Source organism: Poecilia reticulata, linkage group LG15, assembly GCF_000633615.1.
Source record: "Poecilia reticulata strain Guanapo linkage group LG15, Guppy_female_1.0+MT, whole genome shotgun sequence".
Lineage (NCBI taxonomy): Eukaryota > Metazoa > Chordata > Actinopteri > Cyprinodontiformes > Poeciliidae > Poecilia > Poecilia reticulata.
In genome coordinates, this window is record NC_024345.1 from 13,087,385 (window position 1) to 13,101,970 (window position 14,586).

Below are 14,586 nucleotides of genomic sequence, written 5' to 3' on the forward strand. Positions count from 1 at the left end.
TATGTATGTATGTATGTATGTATGTATGTATGTATGTATGTATGTATGTATGTATGTATGTATGTATGTATGTATGTATGTATGTATATATATATATATGTATGTATGTATGTATGTATCTGACACTACATGTGGATGCTATGTGCATTGCTAATCAAATAAAATAGCAATTGATAAATCACAATGATTAACATTAATGTTCCACATGTCTCACAGTAAAACACCACATCGCTTATGCTGTGGAGCACAATTTTCAGTTTTGAAGCAAATAATTATGGATGTAAAGTGGCTGACTTGTCTCCAGTCAAGAGAAATCACTTCACATTATGAGAACATTATGTTCCAGGCAATACCACACAGTGGTTTTCTACTCATGATGCGAGTTAATTCACTTAATATGTCTTTAATGGGGGAGCCTTTTCTTGGTATAAAATGGTTTCCACGCTGACCATTATCTGAAATCAAGCCTAATGACGGCTTCTGTTTATGATAATGACCATTATTGCACAGACCACCATCACGTCTGCCAAATGATCAAATGATCCTGCGTTTTCTTTCTTGCTGTCTGAGTTTGTTAGTCATGTAAATTTAGGCCCTTGATGAGGCTCGCCCCCCCTTCACTCTCCTCACATCTTTCTGTATAATATTAAACATCCGATGCTCTGCCGTTGTTGTTCAGACCTCATATTGAACTGAGACTGCTTTTGAAGTTCTTAACAGCATATAGCAGATCATCTTTGCCCTCATCAGCCCTTAATGGGTTAAAAAAAACACACACACACACGCATACACGCACACACACACCCAGGCATCTCATCATCTCCTTAGTTAATATAGTCATCAGCCGCAGCGTATAAAGGTAACTCTGAGGCAATAATAATAATAATAATTTGTAATAACACACACTGGCTTTTGGTGTCTGATGCCACATGAAACCTTTGAAGTGCAGACTGTTGATTACTGTAAATGAGAGCTGTTTCAGGGTGGATTGTGGGTAATTATATGCAGTGCACTCCAGGGAGCAGTGCTGGGGACCCAGGGGACAGCGGTTCCACAGGAGAGTGAAGCAGAGACAGAGCAACACATGCTGGGCCACTGATTCCCAGCATGAAACAAGTCAACAGGCCTGTCTTTTATTTCTAATGTCTGTGATTTACATGAAAGAACCACCGTCACCCAACCGCAACCGAGTGTTGGATGCTGCAGTTTGATTGACAGGATTTCATATTTCACATGTCCCTGCACCCCACCCCCCTCATCCCTCTCCCTCCCAGAACAACTTGATGATGATTGCAGGATTATAGCATAAAACATATTGCCAGTTTAGCTGCTGTGAAATGTAACTGCTCTGTATTTAGCTTGTGATACAGATGGTGTTTCAGACTGGCGAACCTGAGATATAAATTGGAAACAGAGGGTTTAAATGAATGAGAAAGACTAATAGGAAGAAAAGATAAAGACGATACATTCCTGATGTTCAAAATAAGGTTGAAATAAAATTAGCTAAAAAAAAAATGCACATTTCACAAATGTGTACATTTATAAATATAACTGTAAGGGTGAAATAAATACATCTGTTTTTATGTTTTGTATAAATAATCCATTAGCTGTCGGTCTACATACTACCAGCATGTTATTAATGCAAATAAAATACCTATATATCTATATAACACTGACTTCTAAAGTTGGGGCTTTGAGCAGGATCAGGACATAATGGCAAATTTAGATTAGACGCATTTTAAAGTGTATTTTTGAGCACAATGATTCCTGCAGTGTGAAAAGCAAAGATATAATATTGGAACTGGGTAAATAAAAACAACAAAGAAAATCAAAAGAAGTTGATGACTTGTGGATTTCACAAATCCGGGGTTTTACGACTGTCTAAGTGTTGTTGTGCCCTTCACATTGCTGTTTAAAGTAAGGAGTTGTAAAAAGGAGTCAGTATTGGTCACTGCTGCTCCCACTCTGTCTGAGTGATAAGACCTACTCAACCGAATGCCGTGTGGGAGTAGTAGCAGTAGTTTAGATTTAGTGGAACATAAGCAGCATTGGTTATTTTATGGCAACAACGTATGGACACCAAAAGTGATTTAAAAAAATACATTAAACAATCCAAATACATAAATAAATCCGATCTCTTATGCTATACAAAAAAAAGCCGCAACTTTAGCTAACTGAAAACATTTTCCTAAGTTAACCATACAAAAATTCAAGGCAAGTGGCTTAGTGCACAAAGCAGGAGAATAACTCTTCCTGTAACCACAAACAGTTAACTGGAACAGAAAACAAAAAACGATGCAAACACACAATCAATGACTCATATCAAAACAGAGAGTCAGCTAGCTAAAATAGCCCAGCAGTTCACCAAACATCACCCTGACCAAAGGGTGTTTGTGTGTTGTGTTTATAGTTGTATGTACTCAGTTAAACGGCCCGTTTGACCGAGCACTAGCACGATAAACGATACGGTGCATAAATATTGCAACATTTATTGCAGTGTTACTGCTTACCATTGGATAAGCAGGATTTTAAGTTGATTTGCAAAGAGTTTTACTTTCACACAAAGCAAGTGTTCTCTGTTTTAATTGAATTACAGAATTTCATATTTCACATTTTCTTTCTCATGTCCCTCTGATTACTTGGATACAGGTCATAAAGAACATAAAAAAAAACATTAAATTAATCCAAATTAAATAGACTTATTTTATGTTGACCTGTTAAAATTTTACAAACAAAATATATGACGGAATGCAAAACTGAATGAAACTGCAGTCTGTACCTGTATCATGGTGCATATAGCATAAGGTAATTTGCAGCACTTTTCTCCAGATGGACTTTTCTTAACAGTATATCTGAAAACTACTAGGAAGTGAAATAATAGTAAGAGTAATATAAAATAATAAAACATGATGTCGACAACCTCCATAACTTATTTCTCTAAGTTGCAAGTACAGCTTAATTAATAGTATTTGCTTCTCACAAGCTGTTTTGTGCTTTTGATCATATCTATAAATCAGATTCTGACTTTTGAACTAGAGAGTCTTTATGTACGCTGTTAATGCGAGTGGCAATCTTGCATTAACCTGCTTGCTATATAAATGTAAGCCAGCATTAAAATCTAATTGCATCTCTTTTGGTAAAAAAGAAAAAAAAATGTTCTTACAAGTTTGTAATTGTGCTTGTCAAAGGCTGTGCAATTATTTATAATCCAAAATGGCTCTCATGCTTGATGCAGCTACAGTAATATTTACCATAATGTCGTATTATGCTTAAACACTAACGGGGGGGCTGAACTCATCAGTTTTTCTAAGTACATATTTTCTAATTGTGCTTTATCTATCAAACATATATTGAAAATTGAATTCAAATTAATGTTCCAACGTGAGCCAAAGTTTCCAATCATGCTGGGAGCCCTGCAATTTCTTTCTCTTCACTTGAGCTCATTTCTCCACTAATGACTTTGCCCTCTGATGCAAGCCAAGGGATCATCAAAGGTCCTTGAAACAAAAAGGGAAATATAGCAATTACTGGGACTTTCATCGGCAAGAAAGAGATTAAAAACCCCATCGTTGTATAAGCACCCGAGAAGCAAACCGAGATCTGTTTCACCAGCAAATGTATATTAATGCTCTTCAGCACAGAAGTTATTCATCAACGTGTTCTTCCTTTTTCACTGCTTTCATTCATTGTTTTTTTTTGTTGTTTTTTTTTTTATCTATATGCGAAAATAGAATCCAATATATTATGTATTAGTAATTACACAATGCAAGCCTGTGGTGCTGCTAGTGATGCATGTAGATTCCAAAATGCTGTGCATGTACAAGAAAAGTCATTGCCTTTTTAACAGTGGCCTGAGGGAACAGAGTTGTCCCTTAGCCTCCATAACCATTGACACAAAAGGTCCCCAAACAATTTCAAATTACTGCTTTATTTCTCTCTCTTATATAATCCACCCACATTATTAAATCTTCCACCTTCTGGGACTTTACTGATACAATAATATTACAGTACTAAGATGTTTACATTTGAGACTGCCGGCTTTTCTTGTTATAAACATGTATGCCCCTGGGACCTGTGGGAAACATATGCATACTACTTGGCCCTAAATGAGGCACAGGTCATTTTGCTTTTAAAAAGGGTCAAAATTACCTCAAGCAAAGGGGCTGAGGCCGATGCCAGAATCTGACTGAGCAGAAAATGGCTCCTGATACACACAGATGAGATCTATTATACATTAAACATGCTTGTAAATATTCACAAGTCAGACCATTCAAATGGAAAATATGGTTTAGGTCAAAGGTCTATGAAAATGTTGTCTCCTGAGGAAGTCCCCGCAGAATAGAGACGATGATGATAACAGGGAGAACCACCCATAGGGGACTGAGGAGAACATTAAGAGTTGTTTTACATGTTTGACTGCGGTAAAGAGATGATACAGGGGAGATAAATGATGGGCACATATTAGGCTGGACTGACCTGGAGTTATGTGCCACATTTTAATGGAATGAAACATGCCCATCACTTATAGAGCCAAGCAGATTTGGAGTTCAAACTTGATATTTACATGCACCTTATTAAATGACAAATAACCCTGCATTTCTCACTGTCTAATATTAAAACAGACTATTTTTTTTTCTCTTATAGGTCAGGCAAGAGTACAGAAAATTATTTATATTTGTTGAACACCAGAATAATGAGAGAAATCTTTATTTTTTATTACCTCACATTCAGATGCTTACATAATCTAAGATGGTCATCTGCAAAGCCAAGACAATAATATAATGGTACAGAGTTAGAGACACACATGTGGATCTATCCATGGACTTTTTTTTTTTTTTAATCAGCCAGGATATCAGGAATTCAAAAATAGAGCTATAAAAATTATGCTTGTAACAGGATAAAATTCCCACACCTGAAAACTCCACAGTTATCTGTTCGACTGTTATACCTAAGGGTAAACAGCTTCAGAATACCTGGCCACCGTACCACTTAGAAAGTGGAAGACTTCCTTGTAAACATGTTTGATGTAAAATGTCTGCATTAGCACCAAAAAAAAAAAAAAACACCAAAAACCTTATGAGGATCCGAGCTGAAGCTGGTTTCATTATCCACAGTAAAAAGAGTTCTGTACTCACATGGGCTAAAGGACACTCAAAAATGTATCTCCAAAAATCCTACAATAAAGCCAAATTACAAATAATAATAATAATTTTAAAAAATTATAAAAAAACCTTAGTTTTTGGAGACATAATTTTTGGTCAGATTAAATTAAAATTGCATTTAGAAGAAAAACAGGTGCTCAACAAAGCCTTAAAAACAACAACCAAACTATGAATTATGGGAGTGGCAGCTGTATTGTTTGGTAGTGTTTAGCTAAAAATATGAGCTATTATACTTTTCAGAATAGATGGCAAAGAATATTATGAGAAGAACCTGAAGCAGCAAATTAATTTTCCAAATGGACAATGACCTTTGATGTAATGTCAAATTAGTCACAAAGTGGTTTAAGAACAGTAAAGTTTGTGTTTCGGAGTGGCCATCACAAAGTCCTGATCTTAATTTCTTACAGCTGAAAAACCTAAGGGCCCAAATTCAAGCAAACTATTGTGAGAAGCTCGTTGAGAGACACCGAAAACATTTCTTTCAAGTCTCAGAGAGTTTAAAAGAAAACCACTAAATACTGAAGAAATAGATGGAGACATCAAATTTGAAAATATAAATAAATAAACAACTTTTTTCTATTATTGTTTCATTCGCTTTGCAGTGTTACTGCTGATTAACTTCTCTTAAAAGTTTTGTTTGAATGTTTTATTCACAAAGAGGATAGAATAATAAATGAGATTTTAAACATAAAAGCACGTAGAACTCTACAAAGCTCGAAAGGTACGCAGCAATACGTGTGCATCAGTTTTATTAGCGGTCCGTCTCGCTGACAGGATCACATGGTTTGGAAATTATTTCATCATGTTTGAGTCCAACAGCGGGGACCACGGAGTTATCTTCTATTTTTGTCCCGCTCAGCCATATATTTCAGAGGCCAGGAACAATGTAGTCTGACAGACATATTCTTTATGAGGGGCTCGTGGTCTCTCTAATTTGACACAGTTGTCAGAGATAAAGCTCCTTAGAGAGTGTGGCCATGCTCAGGGTAAGAATGGGGATTAAATTAACACCCCCACCTTCACATCTTCTGACCCCAATACAGAGGAATAAAACATACACCGTGACTCACTTCAGCACCCAATGTCTCAGTTCCAACTTCACCTATGGGTGTATTTTGATTTTATTACTAAGGAAAGCAATAATACTTGTTCCAACTTCCACACTAAGACAACTTTTAAAAAATTAACAAGATCCTGGGTTAAGATGGATCTTGAATATAGCAAAAAAAAAAAAAAACAATAATAATTGGGGTTTAGGGAGATGTTTTTTATATAAAGAATGTGGTTGTTCATCAACACGCATCTTGGCAATAAATGTGGGTAGTAAAAGGAAACAGCTCGCATAGCGTAACAATACACCACCTCTCCTTAGTAGCCTCCTATCAAATGACCCGAGCACGTAAAATCAAATCAACACTGGAATGGATCATATCAAATTCTAATGAAAACATAATGTGCTCTTAAAATGTGTGTTGGCTCGGCAGCCAGTCATCCAGAGAATCTTCCCCCAGATGACGTGATGAATAGGGAACACCGTTGGAATATGCATCAAAGTCGAGCTCATGATTTATGTAATAGCAGTCACTTGGACACTGATTAGCTGCTCTGTCAAGCGTGTAATACGAGAGGCACAACCCCTGGTTTATCAGTCATTTATCTGAAGTGCGTCCTGATATTATCACTGGATCCTAATGTCATCATTATGCCGCACAGCATGTGCGGGCCAGTGTGTCAGGGTGCCGGCGACACTGCCTGTCAGGAGTTCAAGCCTCTTCATTTGCAAAAATGCTCAGACATTCATAGCACTGTGTCAACAGTAAAATAGGAAAGACACATCATATCAGGGTCGGAGGGACAGAAGCACACAGGTGTACTAAATAAGTGGGCACTCGAGGGGTACGGAGAAATTTAGCCGGCGTCTTCGTGGGTACGGAGAAGCTTGCATGACGATCAGGCTAATTCTTCAGAGAGGAGGGGAGTTACAAAGAGTGAACATTAAAAGAATGAAACACAGAGTCTGTTAAGAGAATAAATAGCTTTTTAGCTTTTCCACATTTTATCATGTTAAAAGAATAAACTTTAATTTATGTTTAGGGAAATTTAAATGACACGGCAACACAAATGAGTTCATGATTGTGAAGTAGAAAGTAGTGAATGCAGATGCACTTATAGGACCCTTTTATCAGTGCAACAACTTACTTTCAAAAGCTGCAGAATTAATTCTAAACAGGATAAATAAAGAAAAAGGTTGTCCCAAGCCATGTAGCCGGCAAAGCAAACATGGAGAAAACAGTCCAAAATTGAACTTAATAGTCTGCTTTCAAAAACGCTATGTGTGCCATAGCATTTTGTCACATTCCAAAAGAGAAACATGGTGGTGGCACCATTATGCTTTGGGGATACTTTTTTTCAGTAATGACATAAAAGTTGGTCAGAGATGATAAGAACATGAATTGCCCTGTAAAAAGACATTGAGATTCACAAAAGCTCTTCATCCTACTAAAAAAATCTTAGGCTTTTTTGTAAAGCAAAAGGGCAAAATTTTCAGTGTCTAGCTTTGATAATCTGACTTACTTCAAAAGACGTGCAGCTGTTAAAACGACAAAAAAACAACCCGAGCTGTATTAAACTGTTGCGAGGCATTGTAATGGGGTGCTGTTTTTATGGCTGGATCCTAGTTTGATTTAGTGAAACAGACATAACATTTATGTACCCTTGATATACACAACGAGAAGCCCCAAACCTCCTCGATGTGCAGCGTGAGGCCCAAAGAGCCATTTTTCCTGATTAAAATGCACACTCACACACACAAACCACTGCGTGAGAGGATAGTGGTTGTTCCGTCTGTCAGGACGTTCCCGCTCTCCAAGAGAATATCTGATATCATAAATGACTTCAACTCCTCCCACGCCAACATGAGAGAGAGAGCTAGAGAGAGGCAGTGAACACAGGAAAAAAGAGAGCAAAGCCACAGACAGGCAGCCTTTTTGACTGATCTGTGACAATCATACGATGCACAGGATGGACAAAACTGCTAATAAACAATTTCTGCCACAATGCCGAAAAAAAAAAAAAAAAAAAAGAAAAGGTTAGGGTTGTTATTGTTGCAAACATCTGGGGCAGCACACTAAAAGGAAGCCGTGCAACATATAAGTCTATCAACGCCTCACACAAACAAAAATAGGGAGGGAAACTGAGCAGGAAAAGGAGCTCTTTGACTCCCAAACAAAAGATATCAAGCCCGGCTGCCAGCACAGACAGGGCACCACACCTTGGCAATGATAACACTCACAATCAAAGGAACAGTCGTCATCAATGGAGCCGTGTTTTTAAAGGATATCTAAAAAGATTAAAATATGTCTCATTATGGAAAACAATTGAGCCTTGAGGTTTTTTTTTTATGTCACTCACACGCACCTCAGGCAGTTTGCTTCAATACATACGCACTAAAATATTTCCTGTTTTGATATACAACGTTTAGCCTAATTAGAATAAATATAAATAACTTTACACACACACACAGTGCAGACTGTGCAAATAATCTCTGATGTGTTTGGTAATTTAATTTGGTATTCAAGAAAAATGTTAACAAAAGCAAAATAAACGACTTTTTAAAAAATATGACACCTTTAAACATATTTTAATTTAACGTATTAAAACAATCATGACACATTTAAGAAAAATCAAAAAACACATTGACATAAGATAGCAGTCTGGCAACTGAATCAAGTGTCTAAATGATTTCAAACAGTGTGGCTCCAAAGATCCAGCAGAGGGGGCTGCTTACTGCAATCATATGCTGATTAATTGAGCTTGATTCTCCCCATGCTGTGAACATAAGTTGTCCCACACTGTAGGCTACATGTTGGTATGTGGGTAAAGGTTACAGAGCTTTATCAGAGTCACCTTTTACCACAGTTAGCCCTTCACATCATTTGTGATAAATGTTAAGAAAACATTGATTTTCTGATTATCCCTCATCAAGCCTATATCAAACTAGGTTATGTTCATTTTTATTAATTGTGCATGTTCCTCTAATTAGCTAATGAGAGACAAAAAGCAGGTTTAGAGTAGAAAAATGCAAATGACTCTTAGAAAATAGCACCAAAAAAGTAAATGGCAAGGCTGAGAATCATCCTTCATTGAAATGTCAGAGATAAATGGCTCAAATGTCACATCAATTAAAACGGGGGACAGTTAGTAGTTCATTAAAGAGAGAGCCATATTGCACCGTCGGGTACCGTTGCCAACCCTTACTATCTGGGGCAGACTGGCAGCGGGTCCAGATGGCATGGAAATCCTCACAGATTTCAAAATGGTCTCTGCAGGGGTGGCGTTTTCTCCCCCCGCTCCCATCCTCACCGCTGAGATGGGGTGTGGGCCACAGGCCCATACCGGCCTACACATTCCAAACGGAGGCATGCAGAGAGCTCAAGGCTCCACAGAAATAAAAATTAACACGGCAGAGGAGAACAGACACTTAAAAATTACATGATTGATACCACACTCTTTTTTTTTTTTTATAAGTGCTTTGTATTATCCTGCATATCTTGATCAATACTGCTGCAGGCAGAATGAAGCAAGTCTGTCTACTTTAGACAGCACAAAACTATAATGAAAGTATCAAATTGTGCTGTTTATAATAACATGGTGACTTTATTAGCTAATAATGCATAAGGGGTTATTGGTTATTGCTCTCATATAGATGTGGTTTATCCACAAACACTATGCCTAGGATTCTAAATCCCTCACAGAGAAACTGTCACTAGAGATGCAGCACTGTATACATGTCTTAGATATAAGCAGAGCGATAACTGTGTTTGATATTAATGCTAGAAATATGCATTATTATATTTTTTCATGGTGTATGAACATCAAGCAAATCAAATACATAAATCACTACTATTACAAGTCTTTGATTTACTGTGGAGCCCCTAAAGAACCTCAAATCCCAACTTGAGACCTATTAGAGGAGTCTTCTATCACATCTATAGAGCACAACTCCGTCCCTGGCAGGGGGTGGAGCGGTGACTTTGTACTGGCCAATTAGGGAACAAGAGCGGACTTTCCCGTGTTGTGATTGGATCGTTGGACCACGCTGCTAGAAGAAACAGGAAGTGTCATTTGTTGTTCACAGGAACGAAGATTGAACATTGCACTGTAGTCGGAGTATGAAAAAGGCAGTTGTAAGCTACAAGACTAATTAATGTAACTAATTGAACTATAACCCTCTTTTAAAAGTAAATGTAGCTCTGAAATTGCTTCTTGTACTAAACATGGTCTCTGTGCGCATTCGGTTAGAAACTTTACAGAATTTTTGGGCATTTTAAGCTCGTAGTTAAATTGAAGGTGTGTTTATGAAGGTTTAGGGCAAATACTCACTTTCACAGATTACGGTAGATACCTTGCGTGCTTCGGCATAAATTGTGCGATTTATTTATTTATTTTTAAACGGCACATGTTGCATTTTCACACCTGCACAGTCACGGTGAGCTTTCTGCTCAATTAATCACGCAGGTTTGACCAGGAGCTAGTCTAATGAGAAACCAGTCAAATGATTGACGAGCATGAGGAGTCTGCCAGCCATTTTTTAACAACACAAGCTGCTTATTGTTTGTTGTTCCTCACCGTGAAAAGCTGGGTAAACATCAAACATCCGAGCAGTCACTAAGTAGACCGAGTGTTACTGCGCCGAAATACGGCAGCACCAACAACACGAAGGACATTATTTTTTAATCAGCGCAGGCGATTAGCAAAGACCATTATTGCCAAAGTCCATTATTCCATCTTGCGAGTCTATTTGCTAAATGGCAGACAGTGTGTCCAACGCTTATCCAAAGTGCACTGTACCATTGTTTGGCTCAGAAAATTTCTCGCCTTTATTGTCAGTTCAGGCAAACCCCTGATGAATACAGTGAGAGCTGCAAGAGTAGAAACAAGAAAGTTGAAGCAGACGCATTTGTGATCACATACCATGACAGATGTGCTGGTAGTGGTGTGCGTTTGTGTAGGGGGGGGGGAGGCAATCTTAAAATAAAACAAACAGACTTTTAGACATAAAAAAAAATAAAAAAAATACTAATCAGTGCAAAAACAAAAAGATTGTTGTCTTTCAGTTAGTGTTTTTCTATTATCACCCGGCGGTTCACATAACAGTAATAAAAACAGTCTTGAAATTGTTGAAGCTCACACTCAGTCAAAATCAGTCAATTGCTTGTGCTGCCTGACTAACAGTGCATAGCTTCCCAAAATTTTGTTTGCTGTCCCAAAAGACAAAGACTTTGAGAGACAAGTATGGTCGAGGTTGGAATCACAAACAAGATCTTTTTTCCCAAGCTAAGAAAAAAAAATAGTAATGTTTTAGGATGAGCATTTCAACTAGAAAAAGAAAATGTAAAAATAATTTCAACATATGAAAGGTGTTTTAGTATCATGTCAACAAATAGCGATTTATTGCAGGGCAATTTTGTTTTATGTACAAAAGTATATATTTCTTTTGTATATAAATCTATTGTTTAATGCAATCACTGCATTCATCAACATTAAGCAGTGCAACCGGGATGTAGAAACTGCATAATTTGAGTTTAATTATATTCTGAAACATATGTTTATATATTTAATTTAAGGTTTAAATTATGAGAGAAAAAAAATCAAATGTATGTACAGCTTTGTTTTTTAAATGCTGAAAAGTTGAAAGCGAATGTTAAGTATTTTTGTATCTCAACTTTTCACATCAAGGTTCTTGGAAGTAAAGGTTGCTTGCAGTCAATGTGACCTTTATTTATTATAACCCCCATCTCTCAAAATCTCACATATAACATAGTCAATCATCTCTCAGTCCCTCAAAGTAAAAATAAAAAAGGAACTGCTGTCTGGTTATTGCCAGTATCCATCTCAGTCGTCAGAAAAGCTGCACGTTTTTGCTGTTGTTAAGGGCTGGAAACCAGAATCCCATTGGAGTTGCACCCTAAGGAACAAATTTAATGCTAGAAAAACATCCCGGCCATCAACCAAAAATGACGGATTGAAAATAATGTCGAGCTATCTTGGGAATCCCCCACCAGACAAGGGAACAGACTGCATTGTTTTTCTCATTTATGTGATATATAGAACAGAAAGAGGGGAAAAAATGGGCGATTTATTGGTTAGATAGGCGTATTCTATTCCATGCACAAAAGAAATATTTGAGAATAATGCGGGGATCAAGTCGCATCATGACAGTGTTGGAAGGCTAGGTGTTCAGATATGCAAGTCATCTTCTGTTGGTGGCATGCTTGGTTTTCAATAGATCACTCAATGCAAATTTTCCATGGAAAATTGTGAAAGTTGCCGCACAAATACGTCAATAAGCGCGGTGTAATTTGTTCTTCATCGGCAGGGCAGCGAGATGAAGAAGCAAGAGCAGAGCCGGTGCACTCAGAAGACCATCTCATTGCTGAGCCCCCTGGGGACGATCCAAGTCAGTGGATGTGAGAATGGTGTGCACACCATCCAGATCCTAATGGATGTCGCACCTGCTGAAAGGTACTGTACAACAGCCGGGCTGGTGACGTGATAAACAAAGGTGTGAAATTTACAGGCAGACAGAATCCACTCCTGTGATGGAGTGCCACCATTCCTCATTGGAAGCAGGGCATTTTTGTAGATCCCACAAGAAATATCCGGGAGAAAGTTGGGCAAATATGAGCAGGCACTAGAAATATGAGGGGCACTAGAATACTGTTGGGCTCGAAATTAGATTTCTGATGGCATGTGGTTGTGATTCTTCCTGCAGTATATTTGAAATTTCAGAAAAATAACTTGTTTATTACTCTCAAGGGAGTTGATTAGAAATGATGTCTGGGAGGTCAGCTAAGGCCACAGGGAGTGTGGACTGTTCTCTCCTGTTCCTTTATGTTTCATTCAAGTTGTATGCAGTAGTTTGGAGTGTCAACTGACACTCAGAAATGTGTTATGTGGTTGCATTTCATGGCCTTCCCATCCCTCAAAATTGTCAGAATATAGACATTCCTACTGAAGCGACTGAAACTGATTAAAGTCAGCACTAATAGGTACTTATTCCTTAGTTTTGAAGGTCCACGTCCTACATCTTAGATTGGTTTTGATTAGATTGAAATTAAATATCCATGTTTCACAGATTCACATTTGATAAACTTGAATGATTTGGGAAATTAAACCATTTCAAATGCATCGGGATAAGAAGTTATCCCTTTCAAAATGTCCGTTTAAATTCTAATTTATGGAAACCCATTAATGACCTTGTATATTACAGCTCAACATGTGTTTCCTCCTCGACTGTCTGCTATTTCCCAAAATTCATCAAGCAGCAAAAACACTCCACTTGTTGTTAATGAGTTGAAGTGAGAAAATTAATAATATGGAATTTTGATTATGGAAGATGTCCTGTAACCATGCGCGGGCACCTTTCTCCGTCGACTTGCGAACGGGGTTTAATTTGTGCGTTCAGGTTCAGTAGGATTATGCAAATGAATTTAATGATTCGCATCACTAGATCATTTCTCAGTTTAATATCATTTGCGATGTCGGTCATAAGTGGGAGCGATCGCATCACTGTCTATATGTTCTCCAAGGTGCGAGCAAGAAATCGTTAGGAAAATGTTTAGATCTTATCTTGGCCAGTAGAATATGCTGTCAGTGTTGTAGGAGATGGTGAAGCAGAGCCACCTCAGATATGTTGAGTTACTCTATGTAAACAGGCATTAAGGGAGGCGAGATAAAGTGACAAAATACCGGCTTATCTTCGCAACCGGCTTTTCATGTAGATCTCAGAAAAGCCTGGCTGTGGCTGTAATAGTTCAGATCAGGCATTTCCATTGATTTATTTATGACATACTAAACAAGGCTCTTCCCAGCTTTGGATGTGGTGTTGCACAGGCTTAGGAAGTCACTATGATAAATGACCTCTAAGAACATATTTTGGATAAGAAAATAGATAACATCCATGCATAAAACAAAGGGAGACCTACAGTGCATTTACAGGTTTACAGAACCGGGTATGTGTTTTTTTTTTGTGTGTGTATGTGCGTGTGCGTGCGTGCGTGTGTGTGTGTGCGTGTGCGCGTGTGTGCGTGTGTGTGTGTGTGCGTCTTGCCATGGCAGCTAAATAAACACCGTGGTGGGTCTGAATCCCTTGCAGTGTCAGGTCAGATTTCTTCTACCAAACAGGAAAAGTGAGATATTTGTCCTGTTGCATAATTGACTCTGTTCATTTAACAACTGTATCTGATTAAAGCAATTAAGTGGACAGGCTACAACACTAATAAAGAGACAATCGGGACCCCAATTTTATACCCTTGTGCTGCCATTTTGTTTATATCTGTAAAAAACGTTGTTCATACCATATACCTGAATTATTGAATGCCTTTTTTAAATTATTTTATTTTTTATTTATGCTCTTGTTAAA

General features: G+C 37.8%; 1 protein-coding gene across 3 annotated transcripts in view; it reads left to right on the forward strand.

Annotated features, from left to right (window-relative positions):
• The first annotated feature begins 10,262 nt into the window (after positions 1–10,262).
• LOC103476769 (methylated-DNA--protein-cysteine methyltransferase) overlaps positions 10,263–14,586 on the forward strand; it is a 38,356-nt gene continuing 34,032 nt past the window's right edge. For 2 of the 3 annotated variants that reach the window (XM_008429334.2, XM_008429332.1), the window contains exons 1-2: positions 10,263–10,348; positions 12,541–12,686. In XM_008429334.2, coding sequence (XP_008427556.1) covers positions 10,334–10,348; positions 12,541–12,686 — 161 coding nt within the window. In that variant the 5' untranslated portion in view covers positions 10,263–10,333. Of the gene's footprint in view, positions 10,371–12,540; positions 12,687–14,586 lie in introns of all 3 variants that reach the window. The other variant, XM_008429333.2, reaches the window with a different exon arrangement.